Source organism: Choloepus didactylus, chromosome 12 (genome assembly GCF_015220235.1).
Source record: "Choloepus didactylus isolate mChoDid1 chromosome 12, mChoDid1.pri, whole genome shotgun sequence".
In the NCBI taxonomy this organism is placed as follows: Eukaryota; Metazoa; Chordata; class Mammalia; order Pilosa; family Megalonychidae; genus Choloepus; species Choloepus didactylus.
Window position 1 is genome coordinate 60,247,777 of NC_051318.1, and position 20,473 is coordinate 60,268,249.

Below are 20,473 nucleotides of genomic sequence, written 5' to 3' on the forward strand. Positions count from 1 at the left end.
GGTAATTATAATATTGTCGTTGGTCAGGCAATTTAGCACTATTTCATTTTAGTGTATCATATTTTAAAATTTTTGAAATATTTTGTGCATTACCTCAAGGATGCTATTAGGGTAACTTACACGTTACAAATAATGACATGCATACACTTGGAGCAGATCCCAATATTAAGTCTCCTTTGATTTTAGTGTTTCCCTGCTAAAAATTGCAAATTAAATTAGATTATCTTGATTTCTCTGGGTATTTTCCTGTGGAAGTGAGATCATTGGTTTGATCAAAAATCTGCATTTTAGGTAAATGATTAGAATGTTTAGTATTCTAAAACTCATCTGAATATTGTTAAATATTTTTGTACATCTGATACACAATATTTCTACATATGATACCTGAAACCTTTTGTAAAATATTTGATCCCTTGAAAAATGTATCATTCTTACAGAATAGCTTATACCTATTATATTTGTAGAATTTTATTGGCTTACTTACGTAAAGCTAAATGTGCCCATATCTTGTATTTCTTTTAAACTGCCTGTAAAGAAATAGAGTATCTCTGATATTGGGGCTATCATTTACTGAATTTTTTGGGTCCAGCATGCTGTTTTTCTGATATGGTTAATAGCTTGAAATAGAAAACATCAAGATACTTGCTTTGATATTTTCCTTACTTTGAGAAGATAAATCTGTCATTATTGCATAAATAGTACAGATCAGCCTATTAAGCCCACTTAAAGTGTTAAATGTTTATTTTTGTTACTGTTTCAAGGTTGTGGCCGGTATGCTGGTGGACAAGGTTACAATAGCATTGGGCATTTTTGTGGAGGATGGGCTGGTAACTGTGGTGATGGTGGCATAGGAGGAAGCACTTGGTATCTGGTATGTGATCGCTGTAGAGAAAAATACCTCCGCGAAAAACAGGCCGCTGCAAGGGAGAAGGTATTTTTATTCCATTCTGGTGTACATTGTTAATGATACAGATAAGCCTTTTAGATTTATTTTTGTTTTTGTATCATTATATCAGATACACATCACATAATTGATATTAAAAATCAGTTTTATAATGGAAAAAATACAAACAGTATTTGTGCTGGGTCAGCTGTTTTTGTTACAAAAATTAATTTTTATTACAAAATGTTTTATTACAAAAATGTTTTATTATAAAAATTAATTATATCTGGGGATAATACAACCTGTGGCACATATGCCTCACTGACTAATATTTATTGTGTTATTATTTATTGTTAATTGTTTACCACTCTACACATACATGCATCTTTTCCTCTTCACCTTTCTCTTAACTTTACTTCTTTTTTGGCTCTTTTTTTTCCCCCTCCTCTTCATTTCCTCTCTTTTTCCCTTGATCCCTAATTATGCTGTAAGACTCATGGAAACTCAAGATCACTCACACTAGTAGCACCCCCAACTGAAAAATTTTGCTGAATACAAACACACACACATGCACACACACATTATTTGCTCTTTTTTAAAAAAAAAATTTGATTGCATTGAGACTTCACTAGTTAGATTTTTAATTTTTCCAAGGAAAGAAAATATAGTTTGTGTTCAATATAAAATACTTTCAGTCAGTTCAAGAGAAGTATTATGTAAATATTGTTTTTGATAAAATACCATCATTATAAAATAGTTCTGTTAGTGTTAAATAATTTTTGTTAGAAATTTAAAATACTTAGCTCAAGAAATTAAAATTTTAAACATAAAGTTGACAAGATCACTACAAATTTGCATTTTTCTTTGCCAGGTCAAACAGTCTAGGAGAAAGCCAATGCAAGTCAAAACTCCTCGTGCCTTGCCCACTATGGAAGCTCACCAGGTGATTAAAGCAAATGCACTCTTCCTGTTGTCCCTGAGTAGTGCAGCGGAACCGAGCATCCTCTGTTACCATCCTGCAAAACCATTTCAATCTCAACTTCCCTGTGTGAAAGAGGGCATTTCTGAAGATCTTCCTGTTAAAATGCCATGTCTCTACCTGCAGACATTAGCTAGGTAATAGAAGTTTTGTTTTGTTTTGTAAATCACCTTTGGATTAACATTTATTGTTGATTAATATCTTGGAGTTGTTCAGTATTTGCTCTGAAAACCACAACTACATTAGATATTAAAATATGTATAATAAAGAAACCTCAAAAAAAAAGAAACCTCCAAATTTTCTGAAGTACTTGACTCCCATATGACTGGTAAAGTACACAGTTTATGGGAGTAGGTATTTAAAAACCCATGCTAACACTATCAATTTGTATTATTATTCATACAAAATATGTCTTAGAAATAAAGCTTTAACTGTCTTTTACTTTTTGGTAGGTTTTCTGTTAATAGTGAGAAATGCAAAAATGGAAAGAAACTGATAAATCCCTACAAACGTCTTTCATTTTTTTAATTATTTATTCTGTTAGCTTTTCCTGAACACCAGCCTTGTGCTAACCCCTGAAGATACCAGAATGAATATAATAAAATCCTGGCTTCCATGTGCTCACTCTCTGGTAGGAAAACAAACAAGTAAATAAAATATTTAAAATATTACGTGAAGAGTACTATAATATAGCTATGTATAGAATGTTGTTAGAGCATAAAAGATTAAGAATACCCAAATCTTGCCAGGGAAATCAGGAAAGTTTTTTTCCCAGAAAGATCCAACACTTTAGCAGTTTTTAAGTAAAATAGAAATCTGTCAGGCAGATGATGGGAAGAAAACAAGTCCCGACAGAGTAAACCATTTGTGTGAAGACACAAATGAAAAAGAATTACACATTTAAAGAATTAGAGGCTTGTGAAAGCATTGGCTGCTATGGGAAATACATGAAATACTGCTGAAGTGCTTACCCGGGGCCAGGTATTGTGGGTCCCTGTAGTGCATGCTGAGGATTATTTCCCGTGAGCAAAAAAAAAAAAAACAGTGGAACGGTTTTTAGCAGGGACATACATGAACTGGTTTGCAATTAGATCACTTTGCTACTAATGTGGAAACTGGGTAAAAGGGCATAACTAAAGATGGAGAAGCCTATTAATAGCACACTGTTATATTGTTTTCTTGTATTGGACTTGGGTGGTACAGCCTATACTTTTATCATTATACACTGACACTCTAAAACAGCCTTCCATATACCAAATTCAGATTTTTTTCATTAACTGACAAATGATGATTTTGAGATATTGCCACTGACATGGCTTGCCAACCAACACTTCCATTTTGGCAAGTATTGCCCTCTTTGTATAGCATAGTATCGATTTTTTAAATTTTATACTTACTATTTCAATAAAGTGAATAGGAAGCAAAAATTAAAATGTGAGACTAAATACATTTGAAACCAGGTGGAAATCATCAGGTATGCCAAATGCAACAGATCTTTAGCTTCAGTCAGACAACTCAGTGAACTTAGGTTGGCAAATCTTCATTCCAGTTTGAGACAGGAAGAACCAAATTATAAAACAAATTAAAAAAAAATACTCAGCATAATTGCTGATCTTATATTTTTAGCTTTCTGGGAATGGACACACCCCCTCACCCATGGAACATTTCATAAGTCTAATCTTTCTCATGCTTGACTCATGTATGTTCCTACAAAAATAGGTGGCTACCTATATTTCAATAGTTCAGGAAAGAAATAATATGAACCTGGGTGAAGGCAGTGATGATAGAGAATGAGAGGAGAGAATGGTTGTAAGAGGAAACTTAGTATTCATAGATTTGAGTGACTAGTGATGTTAAAGGAGTAAGCCTGCTACAACACGGAAGTATTTTATCTTAAGCACCAGGATATTTAGTGAAATCATTCACCAAAATAGTGGAAGACAGAACAGTTCCCTAAAGAAGAAAAATGAGTTCAATTGTGGATTTGAAATGTTTGTGATACCTGGGAACATCTGTATGTAAAATTATCAGACTTTTCTTTCCATCTTTCTACATCTGTATGTAATTTAATATTAATTTAATACTTCACAAGTGCTGGTTTTTCTTTTACGAAGGAGATTAAAAATGGAGAGAATCTGTGTTGCCATCATACTTTAAGTTATTGGATTTGATTTAATGCAGGCATCATCATGAAAATTTTGTGGGCTATCAAGATGACAACCTATTCCAGGATGAAATGAGATACCTGCGTTCAACATCTGTACCTGCCCCATACATATCAGTAACTCCTGATGCAAGTCCTAGTGTATTTGAAGAACCAGAGAGCAATATGAAGTCTATGCCACCAAGGTATTTCAGTTCTGTCCTCCTTGTTGAATGACCAGTGTTTGGTGGAAGAATGACTTTTTGAACTAGAAAAAAATGCTGTAAAAGTATTCTTTATAAATCCCTCTGTCTCAGGAAGAATACTGAGTTACCTCTGCTGTTAGAGCAGTAAAAAAAAAGTATCCATATATGAATAAGGTAAAGTCTTTGATGGTGGAAGCAGTCTGGCTGAAGAGAAAGGATCTACTGATGATGTAATAAAAGATTACATTATAAGATATTAAAGCATTTTGCACTGTAGTAAATCAGAGTAGAGAAAGATCACTTTGAGGCAGTGTCTTAAGAAGGTTTCATAGAAGAAATGGTACTGAAAAAAAAAAAATCCCAGACTTCTAGGATTATTGCTTACAGTGCTACTCACTTGGGAATGGTGGTGTCAGAGTAAAGAGTTCCTTGAAAACTGAACAGAAGCATGACAATGTAATGCAGAAAGTAATAGGAATCCACTGAGAGGAAGAATATGATAAAAATGCAAAGATAGTCTCCCAGTGTCAGTTGAGAAGGCAATAAACTTAATCAGGAATTTCAGCTAGGTATATGGAATTCGATTTTGTTGGCAGTGGTTACGAAAAAAAAAAAGATGGATAAAGGAGATAATTTGTAAGAAAAATCAATGTCATTCAGTGATTAGATCATGTAAATGATAGATTTAAGATGACATCAAGCTTTCAGGCAAGAATAACTTTGAAAATGTCAGCAAAAGGAGGAAATTTGTTTAAGAAAGATAGAATGTGCTTATTAGAATATGCCACTGTATTAATATATACAGATATAAACTAATATAATAGATATTTTAATAAGCATAATAGAGCCTATATATCCAAATGAGTATTTTTCCAGTAAAAGTATTTGTCAACTTTCTCCCCAACCCTGGATTATTCATCAAAGTTTTTTTATATCTGCTCTTGAAATTTCCTCCAAGGAGTGCAGTACTGCCTTTTATATCACCAAAGGTGATAAAGTATATGTAAAGGAGATTTACTTTTTAAAAAGTTGGAAATAATTTTGAAACTAATTTGATAAATGTCATTCAAAGGGTTATTATTACCCATTAGGATCAAAATCAAGTAACACGAACTTCTAAGTAAAGTTGGTGAATGAAACTGTTTCATATTATTTCCTATCCTAAGTACCCAGTGAATTAACAACAGACAGACAAAGCAGTAAAAACCAGGAAAAAATATTTACCAGCTCTAACTGCACAGATTGCCATAAATTTCTAAAAGTAGTGATGCTGAAAAGAAACAGAAAATTCTGATGTACCTCTGCATCACCCCTAGAAACCATACTGAGAAATCAAATTCTGCCAATTTAGAGAAGAATGGTCTGAGGGGATTAACAGAAATCCCAGAAAAAGTGAAGTTAAAACCTTCTTGTGTAGAAGCCCCTAGCATCATCGCTAGTATCACAGCAGAGTTTGGAAATCGTCTAAGGAATCCTATTTTCTACAGCTCTATGATGAAGCCAAGCAATAACCCAAGGTCCCAGGGAATCCTGCCACAGAAAATAGGCTATATAACCAACTAGGTGGAATGATCCCTGCCATAGAATAGTTTCTAAATGTCAACTTTCCTCTGGTAGAGGAATTTAACAGATGTCAAATTGGTGGGAAAGGAAGTCTAGAAAATTCCACCTGTGTTGTATCAAAACAAACAGAAGATACAGACAGGGCTGCCCACCTTAAGCTTTAGCAAATCAGAATAAATAGTATTTCAAACACAAGTCAGCCAACATAATCCTATCTGGAGGAAAACTCATCTCAAGAAAAAGAAGAAAATTCCCATAAGTATTCTGTGATATTGGAAAACTTAATAATGACAAAAATTGAATAAAGCAAAAGCTCAAATTTGAGACTGAGGTAAAAACGTACATTATAGAGCTAATAGGACAGACTTAAGACCAAAACAGCACCATTATAAAACTAATGAATTAATTGAAATGTTTAAGGACAAACTGAAATATTGAAAAGAAAGTTTTGAGATAATTTCAATGAATAAAGAGAAAAAGGACCAAGAGATTATAGCAGTTAGAGAGAAGACAGCGCCTATGGAAAACAAGACAATCCAAAGGGGGATAACTGGTATCTTTAAAGTAGAAAAAACAATAAATATAGTAGAAAATATGTGCAAAACTATAAAATAAGAAAAATTCCCCCAAATAAAAAAGTATTGAATTTCCAGATTAAAAGGAAATTTTTATAAAAAGGTCACCCAAAATATCTTAAGTTATTGAAACTCCAAGAAAAATGATAAGAATCTTTCAAGTATTACAGCAGAAGAAAAAACAAGTCATCTGCAAAAGTAGACTGAATTCAGACTTGTGAACTTTCAACTTCAAATGAAAGAGAAAGCAATGAAACAATGTATCTAAAGCCTGAATGAAACGAAATGTTACCTTAAAATGTTTACCCAATAACAGTCAGACATATTCAAATATAAAAGATCTTGGGAGTATTAGCACCTATGTGCCATTACTGTAATTAAAAAAAAAAACTACAGAGTTCATGATTAATCATGGATTGATCAAATTAATCAAATGATTAATCAGATGAATCAAATGATTGATGAAAAGCATGTTGCAAAGACTAACTACACTATTAATAGTGAAAATATAGTAGTGCCAGGATACATAAGTATAATGTTTAAAAAATCCTGAAGGAAAGAAAGTGTGACCCATGTGTTTTACACTCAACCAGGTTGAGACATTCTCAAGCATACAATAATTCAGGGAATGTAGCACCTTTGAACTTTTCTTGAAAAAACTTGACAGCAAAATCTAGTGATCAGGGATTTAAAAAATAATGAATAACTCAAGCTGGTGATGAATAATGAATCCATTAAATAACATTTTGCCCCCTAGATGATATCTGGCAATGTTTAGAAACGTTTTTGTTTGTCATAGTTGGACTGATGTAATGGACATCCTAGTGGGAAGAGTCCAGGAATGTTGGTAAACATCCTTCAGTACATAAGACAGCCCTCCATAACAAGAAAGTAGCTTGCCCAAAATGTAAATAGAGCTGAGGTTGAAAGATTCTACATTAAATATAGAACAAAGCATAAACAGCTATGGATTCCATGACTATAGAACTGAATTTCTGGAATTATGTTTATCTACAGTCAATGATGGCCACTTCTGCTTCTTGCTTTAGGTTTTCTTGTGTTGCTTGAACTTTTTTACAACACACATGATCATTTTTATCAAAATGTTATTTTTAAATTAAGCAATAGTTCATTTTTTTAATTAGATGAAATTTCTTTGAAAGCAGAGCAAATATGTTTTGTGCTTTATAGTAACATCCTATTTAAAATGAATTATGATCATATAATCCCTATATTCTAGTCATTCATGGAATCAAACAGACCAAAATGACATCTAAGCACATGTATCCCCAATCAGACATGTAAAGATTTGTAGTCTATTCAAGCAAGGATGTGCATAAGCTTTGAGAGATGGTAAATAAAGAAAATACCTAGGGAGTTAGCCACTTGTTAGAAAAATATGTAAGCTTTAACTGAGGGACACGGGATTTCAAAACTGGTTTGAATGATGGAAGAAAAACAACTCTAATGACCCAAAGTGAGGAAAAATGTCCCAATTTGGGTTGAGGGATTTATGGCAACAGGAAAAAGAACACATGAAAAGAATAGTTAGTAAATTTGTTTTAGGAATAAAATAAGGGAAGGTATTTCTTTTTTTTTTTTTTTAACATCTGAGTGAAGAAAAGTACCTTTTCAATGATTTTAATGATGTTGTAGTAAATAGAAAAGATGTCAGTTAACTTAAGCCTAAATGAAAATCATTAAGTTACAATGTAAGTATAACACTGATGCTGAAAAATCAGTCTGTTACCTCTCATCATACTTCGATGTGCCCATGCACTGGAAAGGGGTTTGGATGACATTTCCCTAGAGTCAGAAACCTATGGAACATAAAGTATTAAAAAAAAAAAAAAAGAATCATGTTCATTTCCAGTTTTATCAAGGTTCTGTATATACATATTCATTTGCTTTCTATTCCACACCATTAATGAATATCTACCTGATTTTTCTTTAATATGGTGCATGAATTCCACTACCATGTGCTTTTTATTCTAAAAGGAGCTTAGACCATTTGATGCCTTTTCTTTCTTTTTCATTTAAAATGTAAAATCAATTTAAGAAACTTACAAATATAAAAAATTAATCAAGATAATTTCTTTAAAAAAATGTTAACTGTATTTGAAAAGACCAAATTCTGATTTAATGAGAGATTATCAAGTTGGTTTTGAGTTTTTGGTTTCCCACATGAAATGTCAAGTTTGACTACACTTCTATAAAATATAGTTGCACTTTGTTCACCTTTCCTCCAAATTTTTATCTGTCACCTTGTTCTGTCTGCAGTTTAGAAACTAGTCCCATAACTGATACAGATCTGGCGAAGAGAACTGTCTTCCAAAGATCATACTCAGTTGTTGCTTCTGAATATGATAAACAACACTCCATTTTACCTGCACGAGTTAAGGCCATTCCTAGAAGAAGAGTTAACAGTGGAGACACTGGTAAGTATAAAAATAAAATGAAAGATTGGGTAATCCAACTACTAAAAATGAAAAAGAAAAATAATAAAATGGTTTTATTTGCAGATTTTTTTTTAAATGTAGTTTTTGAAGTGAAAGACTTAATTTATAAATTGATAGGTATTCCTTTAGGTGACACAGCCTAAGTGTGCCTCTAAATTTTATGTTACAGTTGGATGAGACATCCATCCAGTGATGCTTCAAGAGTAAATTGACCCTTCATATTCTTTCCTGTTAGGTGTCTAAGCCATATCTTGCTACCATTATGTGTTCCACTAAGCCAATGAACCAGCAGTTCTAATGACAGACATTCACAATTATCTTCCCACTCTTGCAGCTTCCACCACTCTGAATAGATGATAAAACTTTAGAGAGACAAATAGCTCTTAATCAGTAAAAGAGCTAGATAATTTGGACCAGTTGGTATCCACAACCTCAAATTGGGGCTGGGGGATTTTGCCTCAAGAACAAAGAAAGAAACTCAAGAAAAAACAATAGTATGGTGATTATCACATAGAACACTTAATAAAATGAAAATTGGCCTAAAATGTATAGGCAGATAGTTACATATCTTATTATTGGAAGACCTTCAGGAAAGATATTGAGCATCCCTCACAATTTATAGATTCATTCAACAAATACCTTTGAGTTCTTATTGAGATGCCTTTGTTATAGAGCAGTTCTTCAGAAAATGATAGCGATTATACATAGATTGCATTTGAGGAAAAATCACTTAGCTTTTAGAGTGTTTTAGAAAGCCTAAACTTTGGATTCAGCCCTGAATTCAAAACCCACCTCTACAGCTTAAGAGCTGTATGACTTTAGGAAACTAAGATATTTAATCTTTCTAAATCTTCAGTTTCTTCCTCAGAAGAAATTGAAATAGTTATAATTTGCATCAAGTACAAAAGCAAAAAGGCTCTAAAATAATTAAGCTAGATACTGTTTCTTAAACTTTTATTGTGTTAACACACACACATATTATATATATGGAACCATTATAAGTGTACAATGCAGTGGCATTAATTACATCCACAGTGTTTCCTACCATCACCACCATTACCACCATCCATTCCTAAAACTTTTAATACTATAATTTTTAAATATCCAAACAAAGTTGCACGTTTGTTAACTTTTCAATTCCATATCATCTTAAATATATTAATCTTATGGACTACCTATGAAAATTAATGATTTTCTTTCTTTTAAATAGAAGTTGGTTCTTCCCTCTTGAGACATCCATCTCCTGAGCTTTCCCGGCTAATCTCAGCCCACAGCTCTCTTTCCAAAGGAGAACGAAATTTCCAGTGGCCAGTATTAGCTTTCGTTATACAGCATCATGATCTAGAAGGTCTTGAAATAGCTATGAAACAGGCCTTAAGGAAATCGGCTTGTCGAGTTTTTGCCATGGAGGTATGAATATATTAATGGAGTTGATTGACTGGTCAAACCACTTATTGTGTTGATTCTGTTTTATGATGCTATTTTCCTACCAAACAGAAATTACAAAAAATTAAGAGGCATAGTAGCCAATGGAAAATATCCTGTTCACATAAAAATTTCAAAATTAAACTCTTAAGTTTATGAATATAAATGAATTTAGAATTCCATACTTAAGCACTCAAATTTATTTCTGCTACTTTATTTGAATTCTGAGATTATCTTTTCTTTAATCTTTCTGCACTCAGAATGTCATTTTCAGTTAGTAAAATAATCATGCAAAGGGGATGAGAAGTAGGGCTTTCGAGTTGTAAATTTACCAGTATTAACTTCTTAGTTTTCATTCTTTGAGAATGACAGAATTGCTGTGTATCACAGGCCTGTATGCAGAATATATCTTTTTTCTTTATCATCTGTGTGATAAATAAACTGCTACTTCATTAGTGGGAGCAATATAAATATATGTAAGTAAATGGTAGCTTGTGAAGAGCTTAAAAAACTTGATGTTGATACCAAATGTGAGTTGGAAAAAATGTGCTCGAGTAAATTAATATTAAGAATTTTTGAGATTAAAAGTGGTTTGGAAAAGTATTTTGGTAATGCACTTCAGAAATATTATTTTCCCTATCATTATTAATATTTTTGCTTTTTAAAAATTAATACCAAAATTGACCATTTCAAGTTCAGTGTGCTTTCCATAAAATTAAGGTCATATTTCCTAGTATCTTATCCTTAAAACATTTACTCCATAGATGTACTTTGTTTCTGACTTTAGCCCTACATTTTTTTACTCATAAGATATATTTTCTTTTTCTCTTGGACTCATTTAACCGTCATTTACTCAGGCTTTCAACTGGCTTCTGTGTAATGTCATCCAAACAACTTCTCTCCATGATATTCTGTGGCATTTTGTGGCATCACTCACACCTGCTCCAGTGGAACCAGAGGAAGAAGAGGATGAGGAAAATAAAACAAACAAAGATAATACAGAACAAGTAAGTGAGATTTGTGTTTGCTTTAATTGTCCATATTTTTATGGAAGAGTAGAACCATCTTCAGATAGTACAGTAACATACATGAGACTATATTACCTGAAGGGAAGAAAGAAATTTTAATGTAATGAGGAAAGTATCAACTATACTTAGTGAAAGTTATGTCTGTAGTGAAGACACTTTCATCAGATTTAATGAGAAACCTGATTTCTCATTAATCACCATTGTCATGAGGTAGTCACCTGAAAATTGTATACTATTAAAAATAAACTGCAACATTATTACAGCATGTCAGTCTAATTTACAACATTGCTTTAAGACTTCAGAGGGTAAAAATGATACTATTTATGGATGTGAAATTTCAGAAATATTTGTTTTGCCAGAAGAACCTGGATTTTGTAGGAGAAAGCCTGTCTAACGATAAAAGCAATGAGCTAGAACACTGTAAGCCTGGGCTCTAACCACATTTCTACCCCCATTGTTACTGAATGACTCAATTTCCATATCTGTAAAGTAAAAGAGTAAGCATGACAGCATTTAATTTATTCTCAGTCACCTAAAATTTAATGCTTAACATTTTATGATGAATGTCCAAGGATACTGTAGTGGATTGAATTATGTACCCCAGTTTAGGTGCGTTGTTGGTCTTGGTCCACATTTTGATGGGTGTGAACCCATTGTAAATAGGTTCTCTTGAAGATGTTGTTTTAAATTAAGATATGGCCCAACTGATTGAGGTGTTGGGTTTTAATCTGGATTACTGGAGGAGAAATTCAGACAGAGTGAGAGAAAGCCATGGGGAGGAGCTGGAAGAAAGAAGTCAACAGAACTCAGAAGAAAAAGGAGAGGACATCACCCTGTGATGGGAAAGTCAAAGAACCCAAAGATTGCTGGCAACCAGAATGCTACCAACAATGGGAGGAAAGAAGGCTTCTAGCCGGTACCTTGATTTGGACTACTGGCCTTTGAAACTGTGTGCCGATAAATCTTGTTGTTTAAGGCAACACATACATGGTGTTTGTCATAGCAGCCTGTTAAAGTAAGATAGATATCAAACAGCATTCTTAAGACCCACAAGGAAACAAGGAGACAGGAGCCAGAATAGGAAAAACAATAGGCAGCAGAATTAGACCCCTCAATGGTTTCAGTGGTTGTAAGTACCTGTGTAGATACAGAATAACTGTATTTAATATGTTGAAAGAGCTAAAAGAGAAGCTTTAAAATATGACCATGTAAGAAAAATTAAGGAATGACAAATTTAAAAAGGAACCAAATAAAACATGTAAAAATTATGTTTTAATGTAATAGTTGACATTAAAAATAGCAGACAAAAAATCAGTTCTGAGATTTTACAGCAGATTAGTGAAGAAATTGGTTAACTGTAAAAGAGACCTAAAGAAATTATCCAGAATTCAACACAGAGAAATAAGTAGATTTAAAACTATGAGTTGCTAAGGAAAATGAAAGATAGAATGAGAAGATGTAATAATTATCTATTCAGAGACCCAGAAGGAGAAGAAAGAATGGAAGAGGAGCAAGTGTTGAAAAATTAATTCCTGAAAATTTTCCAGAACTGATTAAAGATCACAGTTCATTGAATCATGAAGTCCAGTGAACACCAAGGAGAATAAATGAAAAGAAATTGTGGCAGGCAAATCATAATGAATTAAATGAACATCAGAAATCAAGAGAGTATCTCTAAAGCAACCACAAGTAAAAAAACATTATGTTCAAGGGAGAGGCAATGAGAATGACAATTGAATTTTCAGTAGTAACATTGTAAATTAAAAGACATGGACTATATACATTGACTGTATAAAAAGTAATATATTATGGTAGCGATTTTTAAAACTTATTACGAAAATACAGACAGCAATACACCAGGAGGCAGGTGATTGGTGTTAGTAGTGTTCAAGAGGTTGATAAAGATTTTTATTAGCATTAGATGCCGTTAAGTATGTGTAACTAATCAAGAACAGAAATAGAGTGTATCATTTCCAAAATCATAGCAGATGACATAAATAAATCAAAAGAGGACAAAATGGAAAAAGTGATACAAAAGAAATGCAAAAAAAGAAGTTGCAAATAAACCCAAATTAAAATGTGGAGAACTAAATCCTACATTTAAAAGATAAAAATTGTCAGAATAAAATTGAAAAAACAAAAGCTAGATGCTGTTTCTAAGAGTCACATCTAAAACATAAGAATATAGAAAGGTTAAAAGTAGAAGTGTAGAAGATAGAATAAATACTAGCCAAGGTCCAGTTGGAGAAGCTATTTTTTTTATGGGAAATATAACATACGCATAGAAGTGGTAACTTTACAAGTACAGTTTAACAAGTAGTTAGCAAATTTCAGTTCCACAGTTTCAGTTATTTCCTTATTGTGAATTATAACATACATGCAAAAAGGCAATAACTTTCAAAATACAATTTAACAAGTAGTTGTATAGGAAATTTCCAAAAATGTTATGAGTTACAGTTCCATTGTTTCATTTATTTTCTTATTGTGCAATATAACATATATACAAAAAGGTGGTAACTTTCAGCTTACAATTTAACAAGTAGCTATGGAGCAAATTTCAAAGAATGCTATGGGTTACAGTTCCACCATTTCAGTTCTTTCCTCCTAGCTATTCTAGTACCCTAACAACTAAGAAAAAGAAAATTATATAGAAATTCAGTATTCATAATCCTTTGTTAAATTCCATCTTGTCTGTTGCTACCCCTTCCTGTAGTTTAATCACTTTCCCAATCTTCAGGGATGTCTAGGCAGTGACCACCCAAACTTGTTCTTGTTGAAAAAGGATATTGACATTATGGAAAAAGGGGACACATCTGATTGAGGTTCTTGAGGAGGTTGTTACCTCTGGATTTGGGGACTTAGCTGATATAGGAGTTCTCTGGAGGATTTAAGTTTCTGAAGACTAAACTTAGTGAGTGAAACTTTCAGAGAGTGTCAGATAGGGATCCAGGTATTCTTTAGGGTTTTCAGGAATACTGTTGACTTGGGCTTATCCTACTGTGGCCATTTGGCATATCTAGTTGAAGCTTGCATAGGAGTAACCTCCAGGATAACCTCTCGACTCTATTTGAAATCTCTTAGCCACTGATACCTTATTTTGTTGACTTGCTTTTCCCTCTTTGATCAAAAAGGCATTCTCAACCCCTCAATGCCAGAATCAGGCTCATTCCCAGAATCTGTGTCCCATGCTGTGAGAGAGACTCATTCACCTGGGAGGTCCTGTCCCACCTTAGGGAGATGGTGATGAATTTATTTGCAGAGTTGGGCTTAGAGAGAGAAAGTCCACATTTGAGCAACAAAAGAGGTTCTCTGGAGGTGACACCTAGGTATACTATAGATGGGCTTAGCCTTCCTTTTACAACCATAAGTTTCACAAGAGCAAGCATCAAGATCGAGGGCCTGACATATGAAGTAGGGGGTTCCTAAGTTCACATAGCATATATTATGTCCACGATAATCTATCCATACCTCACATTAACATCACTTAGTTGTATAGTCTTCATCATTCTCCATTTTAAACAATTCTCATGACCCAAAACACCTCATAGCTCTTTTTAGCCCTTAATTATTTATCCCTAGTATTTGTGTGATCCTGGTAAGGTATTCCTATTAATTAGAGTCCCTAGTATGCAAAACATAGATTTTTTTCCATGTACCATTCTGTTGTCAACTCTCTGTACTAATGTCATACGTTAGAAGTGTACCATGCAAACATCTATCTGTATTTGTAATCTTGATCTATGGGATATGTTCCTTTAAACAACTCCTTTCAATCCAGTTCACCTTCAAGTGCAGCTCTGCTACTTATAATCCCATTAAAAAACAATCGTCACCCCTATCCATTCCCCTCATTAACATCTGAACATATTATGTTACCATTCTCCATCCATTAACTTCTGTCTATCACTAGGTCCCCAATATTCTATATTATAAGATATTGATTTTACATTGTTCAGGGAGTTCATAGTAGTGGTAACATACATTATCTCTCTTTTTATGTCTGATTTATTTCACTCAGCATATCTTCAAGGTTCATCCATGTTGTCATATGTTTCAGGACCTTGTTCCTTCTTAATGCTGTATAGTATTCCATTGTGTGTATATGCCACATTTTCTTTTTCTACTTGACTGTTGAGGCACTTGGATTGTTTCCATCTGTTGGCAATTGTGAACAATGACACTGTGAGCATCAGTGTACAAATGTCTGTTTGTGTCACTGCTTTCAGATCTTCTGGGTATATACCAAGAAGTGAAATTGCCAAATTGTAGGGTAATGTGGTATCTAGTTTTCTGAGAAACTGCCAAATTGTCTTCCACAGTGGCTGTACCATTATACATTCCCACAAGCAAGAATAAGAGTTCCAATTTTTCCACATCCTTTCCAGCATTTATTGTTTACTGTTTGTTTAATGGCAGCCATTCCTATTGATGTGAAATGGTATCTCATTATGGTTTTGATTTGCATTTCCCTGATAGTTAGTGAAGATGAACGTTTTTTCATGTGTTTTGTAACCATTTGTTTTTCCTCTGCAGAAAAATGTTTTTTCATATCTTTGGCCCATTTTATAATTGGGCTGTTTGTACTATTGTTGTTGGGTTGTAGGATTTCTTTATATATGCAGGATATCAGTTTCTTATTGGCTGTATGGTTTCCAAATATTTACTCTTATTGAGTTTGCTGCCTCTTCATCTTTTTGAGGTACAGAAGCTTTTGATTTTGAGGAGTTCTAAGTATCTAATTTTTCTTTTGTTGCTTATGCTTTCAGTGTAAGGTCTAAGAAACTACCTCCTATTACTAGGTCTTGAAGATGTTTCCCTATATTATCTTCTAAGAGTTTTATTCTGCTGTCTCTTATGTTGAGGTTCTTTGATCCACTTTGAGGTAAACAGGGTGTGAGGTAGGGGTTCTCTTCTTTTGGTTATGGATATCCAGTTCTCCCAGCCAGCCCCATTTGTTTAAGAGACTTTTCTATCCCATTTCAGACGATTTAGGAGCCTTATCAAAAATCAGTTGACCGTAGATCTGGAGGTCTATTTCCGAACTCTCAATTCAATTCCATTGATCAATATGTCTATCTTTGTGCCAATATCAAACCATGGCTTTACAGTAGGCTTTAAGTCTACTTGATTCTTCCATTGTAGGATGTTTTTGGCAATTTGAGGCCCCTTCCCTTTCCGAAGAAATTTAGTAATTAGCTTTTCCAAGTCTGTGAAGTAGGTTGTTGGAATATTGATTGGAATCACAAATCTATAGATCAGTTTTGAGTAGTATTGACATTTTAACAACATTTAGCTTTCCTTCCCATGAGCACAGACTATCTTTCCTCCTATTTGGGTCCTTTTTTAATTTCTTTTAGTAAAGCTTGGTAATTTTCTGTAGAGGTCTTATAATTCATTGGTTAAGTTTACTCCTAGGTGCTTGATTTTTTTAGCTGCTATTGTGAATGAAATTTTTTTCTTGAGTGTCTCTTCACTTAGGTCATTTCTGGTGTATAGGAACATTACTGACTTTTATGCATTAATCTTGTATCCCACCACTTTGCTGAATTTGTTTATTAGCTCAACTAGCTTTGTCATTGATTTCTCAGGATTTTCCAACTATAGCATCATATCATCTGCAAATAATGACAGTTTTACTTCTTCCTTTCCCACTTAGATACCTTTTATTTCTTTGTCTTGGTGAATTAATCTGGCTAGAACTTCTAGCACAATGTTGAATAATAGAGGTGACAGTGGGCATCCTTGTCTTGTTCCCGATCTTAGGTGGAAGACTTTCAGCCTTTCACTGTTGAGTACTATGATGGCTATGGGTTTTTCATATATACACTTTATCATATTGAGGAAATTTGCTTCAATTTGTACCTTCAAAGTGTTTTTATCAAAAAGGGATGTGAATTTTGTCAAGTGCCTTTCCAGTGTCTATCAAGATGATCATTTGATTTTTCCCTTTCAATTTGTTAATGTTCTAGTTTGCTAATGCTGCCAGAATGCAAAACACCAGAAATGGACTGGCTTTTATAAACGGGGGTTTATTTGGTTACACGGTTACAGTCTTAAGGCCATAAAATGTCTAAGGTAACGCATTAACAATTGGGTACCTTCACTGGAGGATAGCCAGTGGTGTCCGTAAAACCTCTTTTAGCTGGGAAGGCATGTGGCTGGCATCTGCTCTGGAGTTCTGGTTTCAAAATGGCTTTCTCCCTGGACATTCCTTTCTAGTCTGCAGTTCCTCAAAAATGTCACTCTTAGTTGCTCTTGGGGCGTTTTTCCTCTCTTAGCTTCTCCAGAGCAAATGTCTACTTTCAACGGCCATCTTTGAACTGTCTCTCATCTGCAGCTCCTCTCTCAGCTCCTGTGCTTTCTTCAAAGTGTCCCTCTTGGCTGTAGCAAGCTCTCTCCTTCTGTCTGAGCTTATATAGTGCTCCAGTAAACTAATCAAGGCCCATGCTGAATGGGCAGGACCACACCTCCATGGAAACTATCCAGTGAAAGATCTTGCCCACAGTTGAATGATCACATCTCCACGGAAACATCCAGTGAAAAGTCTCCAACCCAATCAACGTCAATACATTGGGGGACATAATACATTCAAACTGGCACAATTAATGTGTTATAGTACATTGATTTTCTTATGTTGAACAATCCTTGCATGCCAATAATTAACCCCACTTGGTCACAGTATATAATTTTTTTAATGTGCCTTTGGATTTGATTTGCGAGTATTTTGTTGGGAATTTTTGTGTCTATATTCATTAGGGAGGTTGGCCTTTAGTTTCCCTTTTTTGTATTATCTTTCTCTGGTTTGGGTATTAGAGTGATATTAGATGCATAAAATGAGTTAGGTAATGTTCCTTTTTCAGTTTTTTGAAAGAGTTTGAGCAGCAATGGTGTTAATTCTTTTTGGAAAGTTTGGTAAAATTCCCGTGTGAAGCCATCTGGCTCTAGGCTTTTATTTGTAGGTAGATTTTTGATAACTGATTGGATTTCTATGCTTGTGATTGGTTTTTAAGGTATTCTATTTCTTCTGTCAGTTTAGGCTGTTCATGTGTTTGCAGGAAATTGACCCTTTCCTCTAAATTGTCTAGCTTGTTGGCATACAGTTGTTCATAGTATCCTCTTATGATTTTTTTTATTTCTTCAGGACCCATAGTAATTAACCTGCTCTCATTTCTGATTCTGTTTATTTGGGTCTTCTCTCTTTTTGATTTTGTCAGACTTGCTAAGAGTCTGTCAATCTTGTTGATCCTCTCAAAGAACTAACTTTTGGTTTTATTTATTCTCTCTATTGTTTTTTGTTCTCCAGCTCATTTATTTCTGCTTTAATCTTTGTTATTTCTTTTCTTCTGCTTGCTTTAGAGTTAGTTTGCTGATCATTCTCTAGCCGGTTCAGTTGTTCAGTTAGGTCTTTGGTTTTAGCTGTTTCTTCCTTTTGATGTATGCATTTAGAGCTATAAATTGCCCTCTCAGCACTGACTTCACTGCATCCCACGTTTTGATATGTTGTGTTCTCATTTTCACTTGTCTCTAGGTATTTACTGATTTCTCTTGCAATTTCTTCTTTGACACACTGATTGTTTAGGAGTGTGTTGTTTAACCTCCATATATTTGTGAAAGATCTGGTTCTTTGGTGGTTGTTGATTTCTAGTTGTATTCCATTATGGCCAGAGATTGTGTTTTGAATGACTTCAGTCTTTCTAAATTTATTAAAAGTTGTTCTGTGCCCCAGTATATTATCTGTCTTGGAGAGCATTCCATAAGTGCTTGAGAAGAATGTACATCCTGGTACTTTGGGAGGTAATGATATATATATGACTGTTAAGGCTAATTAATTTATCATATTTTTCAGGTTCTCAATTTCTCTATTGGTCCTCTAGTTATTCTATCTATAGAAGACAGTGGTGAATTGAAGTCTCCCACTATTATTGTAGACGTGTCTATTGCTTCCTTCAGTTTAGCCAAAGTTTGTCTCATGTACTTTGGAGCTCCTTGATTATGTTCATAAACATTATGATTGTTGTTTCTTCTTGGTGAATTATCCCTTTTATGAATATATAGTGTTCTTCTTTGTCTCTTATGACCTCTTTGCATTTGTATTATCTGATACTTGTATAGCTACACCTGCTTTCTTTTGTTTGCAGCTTGCTTAGACTATTTTTTTCCATCCTTTCACTTTCAGTCTCTTTGTGTTGCAGGGCCTAAGATGAGTCTCTTGTAAACAGCATATTGTTTGGTCATACTTTTTAATCCATTCTACCAGTATATTTTTTAATTGGAGAGTTTAATCCATTCACATTCACAGTTATTACTGTGATGGGAGTTCTTGAGCCAGCCATGTTATCCTTTGGTTTTTAGTTGTCAGATCTGTTTTTTCCCTCTCTCTCACTCTCTTTTTTTTTTTTTTCTGTCCTTTAAGTTACCCTTACTAATACTCTTCAGTTCCATGCCCATCTCCACACCTCCTTTTCCTTTTTTTTCTGAGCTGGTAGAGCTCCTGTTAAGTGTTTCTTGCAAGATAGGTCTCTTGTTAACAAATTCTCTCACCATTTGTTTGTCTGAAAATTTTAAACTCTCCCTCAATTTTGAAGGGGAGCTTTGCTGGATAAAGAATTCTTGGCTGGCAGTGTTTCTTTTTTAGAATCTTAAATATGTCATACCATTACCTTCTTTCCTCCATGGTGCACACTGAGTTGTCAGTACTTAGTCTTATGTTGTTTCCCTTCTATGTGCTGAATCGCTTCTCTCTTGCTGCTTTCAGAACTTTCTCCTCTTCAGCATTTGGCAATCTGATCTGTATACGTCTCAGATTGAGTTTATTTGGATTTATTCTATTTGGAGTTCCTGGACATCTTTGATTTGCATATTTATGCCATTTAGAAGGGATGTTTTCCCCAGCTGTGTCTTGAAACATTCTTCCTAGCCCCTTTACTCCTCTCTTCTCCTTCCGAGACAGCAATGATTTTTATATTTGTTCATTTCATTTGTTCTTCATTTCCCTGTGGTCCACTTCAAATTTTCCAATTTTTTTCACCATTTGTTCTTTTGTGCTTTTACATTCGATTGATTTATCATCTTGTTCACCTATTCTTTCTTCTGTCTCTTCAAATCTGCTGTTGTGTGTCTCTAGTATATTCTGATTTGATCCACAGTGTCTTTTATTTCCATATGATCTGTTATTTTTTTATTTACTCTTTCAAGTTCTTCTTTATGCTTTT

The 20,473-nt window shown here is 34.0% G+C and overlaps 1 protein-coding gene across 3 annotated transcripts in view; it reads left to right on the forward strand.

Moving 5' to 3' along the window:
* The window catches only part of MYCBP2 (MYC binding protein 2), a 377,400-nt gene that overhangs the window by 310,721 nt on the left and 46,206 nt on the right, over positions 1–20,473 (forward strand). For all 3 annotated transcript variants that reach the window (XM_037800441.1, XM_037800440.1, XM_037800439.1), the window contains 6 exons: positions 762–931; positions 1,755–1,999; positions 4,044–4,211; positions 8,630–8,787; positions 10,019–10,218; positions 11,091–11,240. In XM_037800441.1, coding sequence (XP_037656369.1) covers positions 762–931; positions 1,755–1,999; positions 4,044–4,211; positions 8,630–8,787; positions 10,019–10,218; positions 11,091–11,240 — 1,091 coding nt within the window. The remainder of the gene's footprint in view (positions 1–761; positions 932–1,754; positions 2,000–4,043; positions 4,212–8,629; positions 8,788–10,018; positions 10,219–11,090; positions 11,241–20,473) is intronic.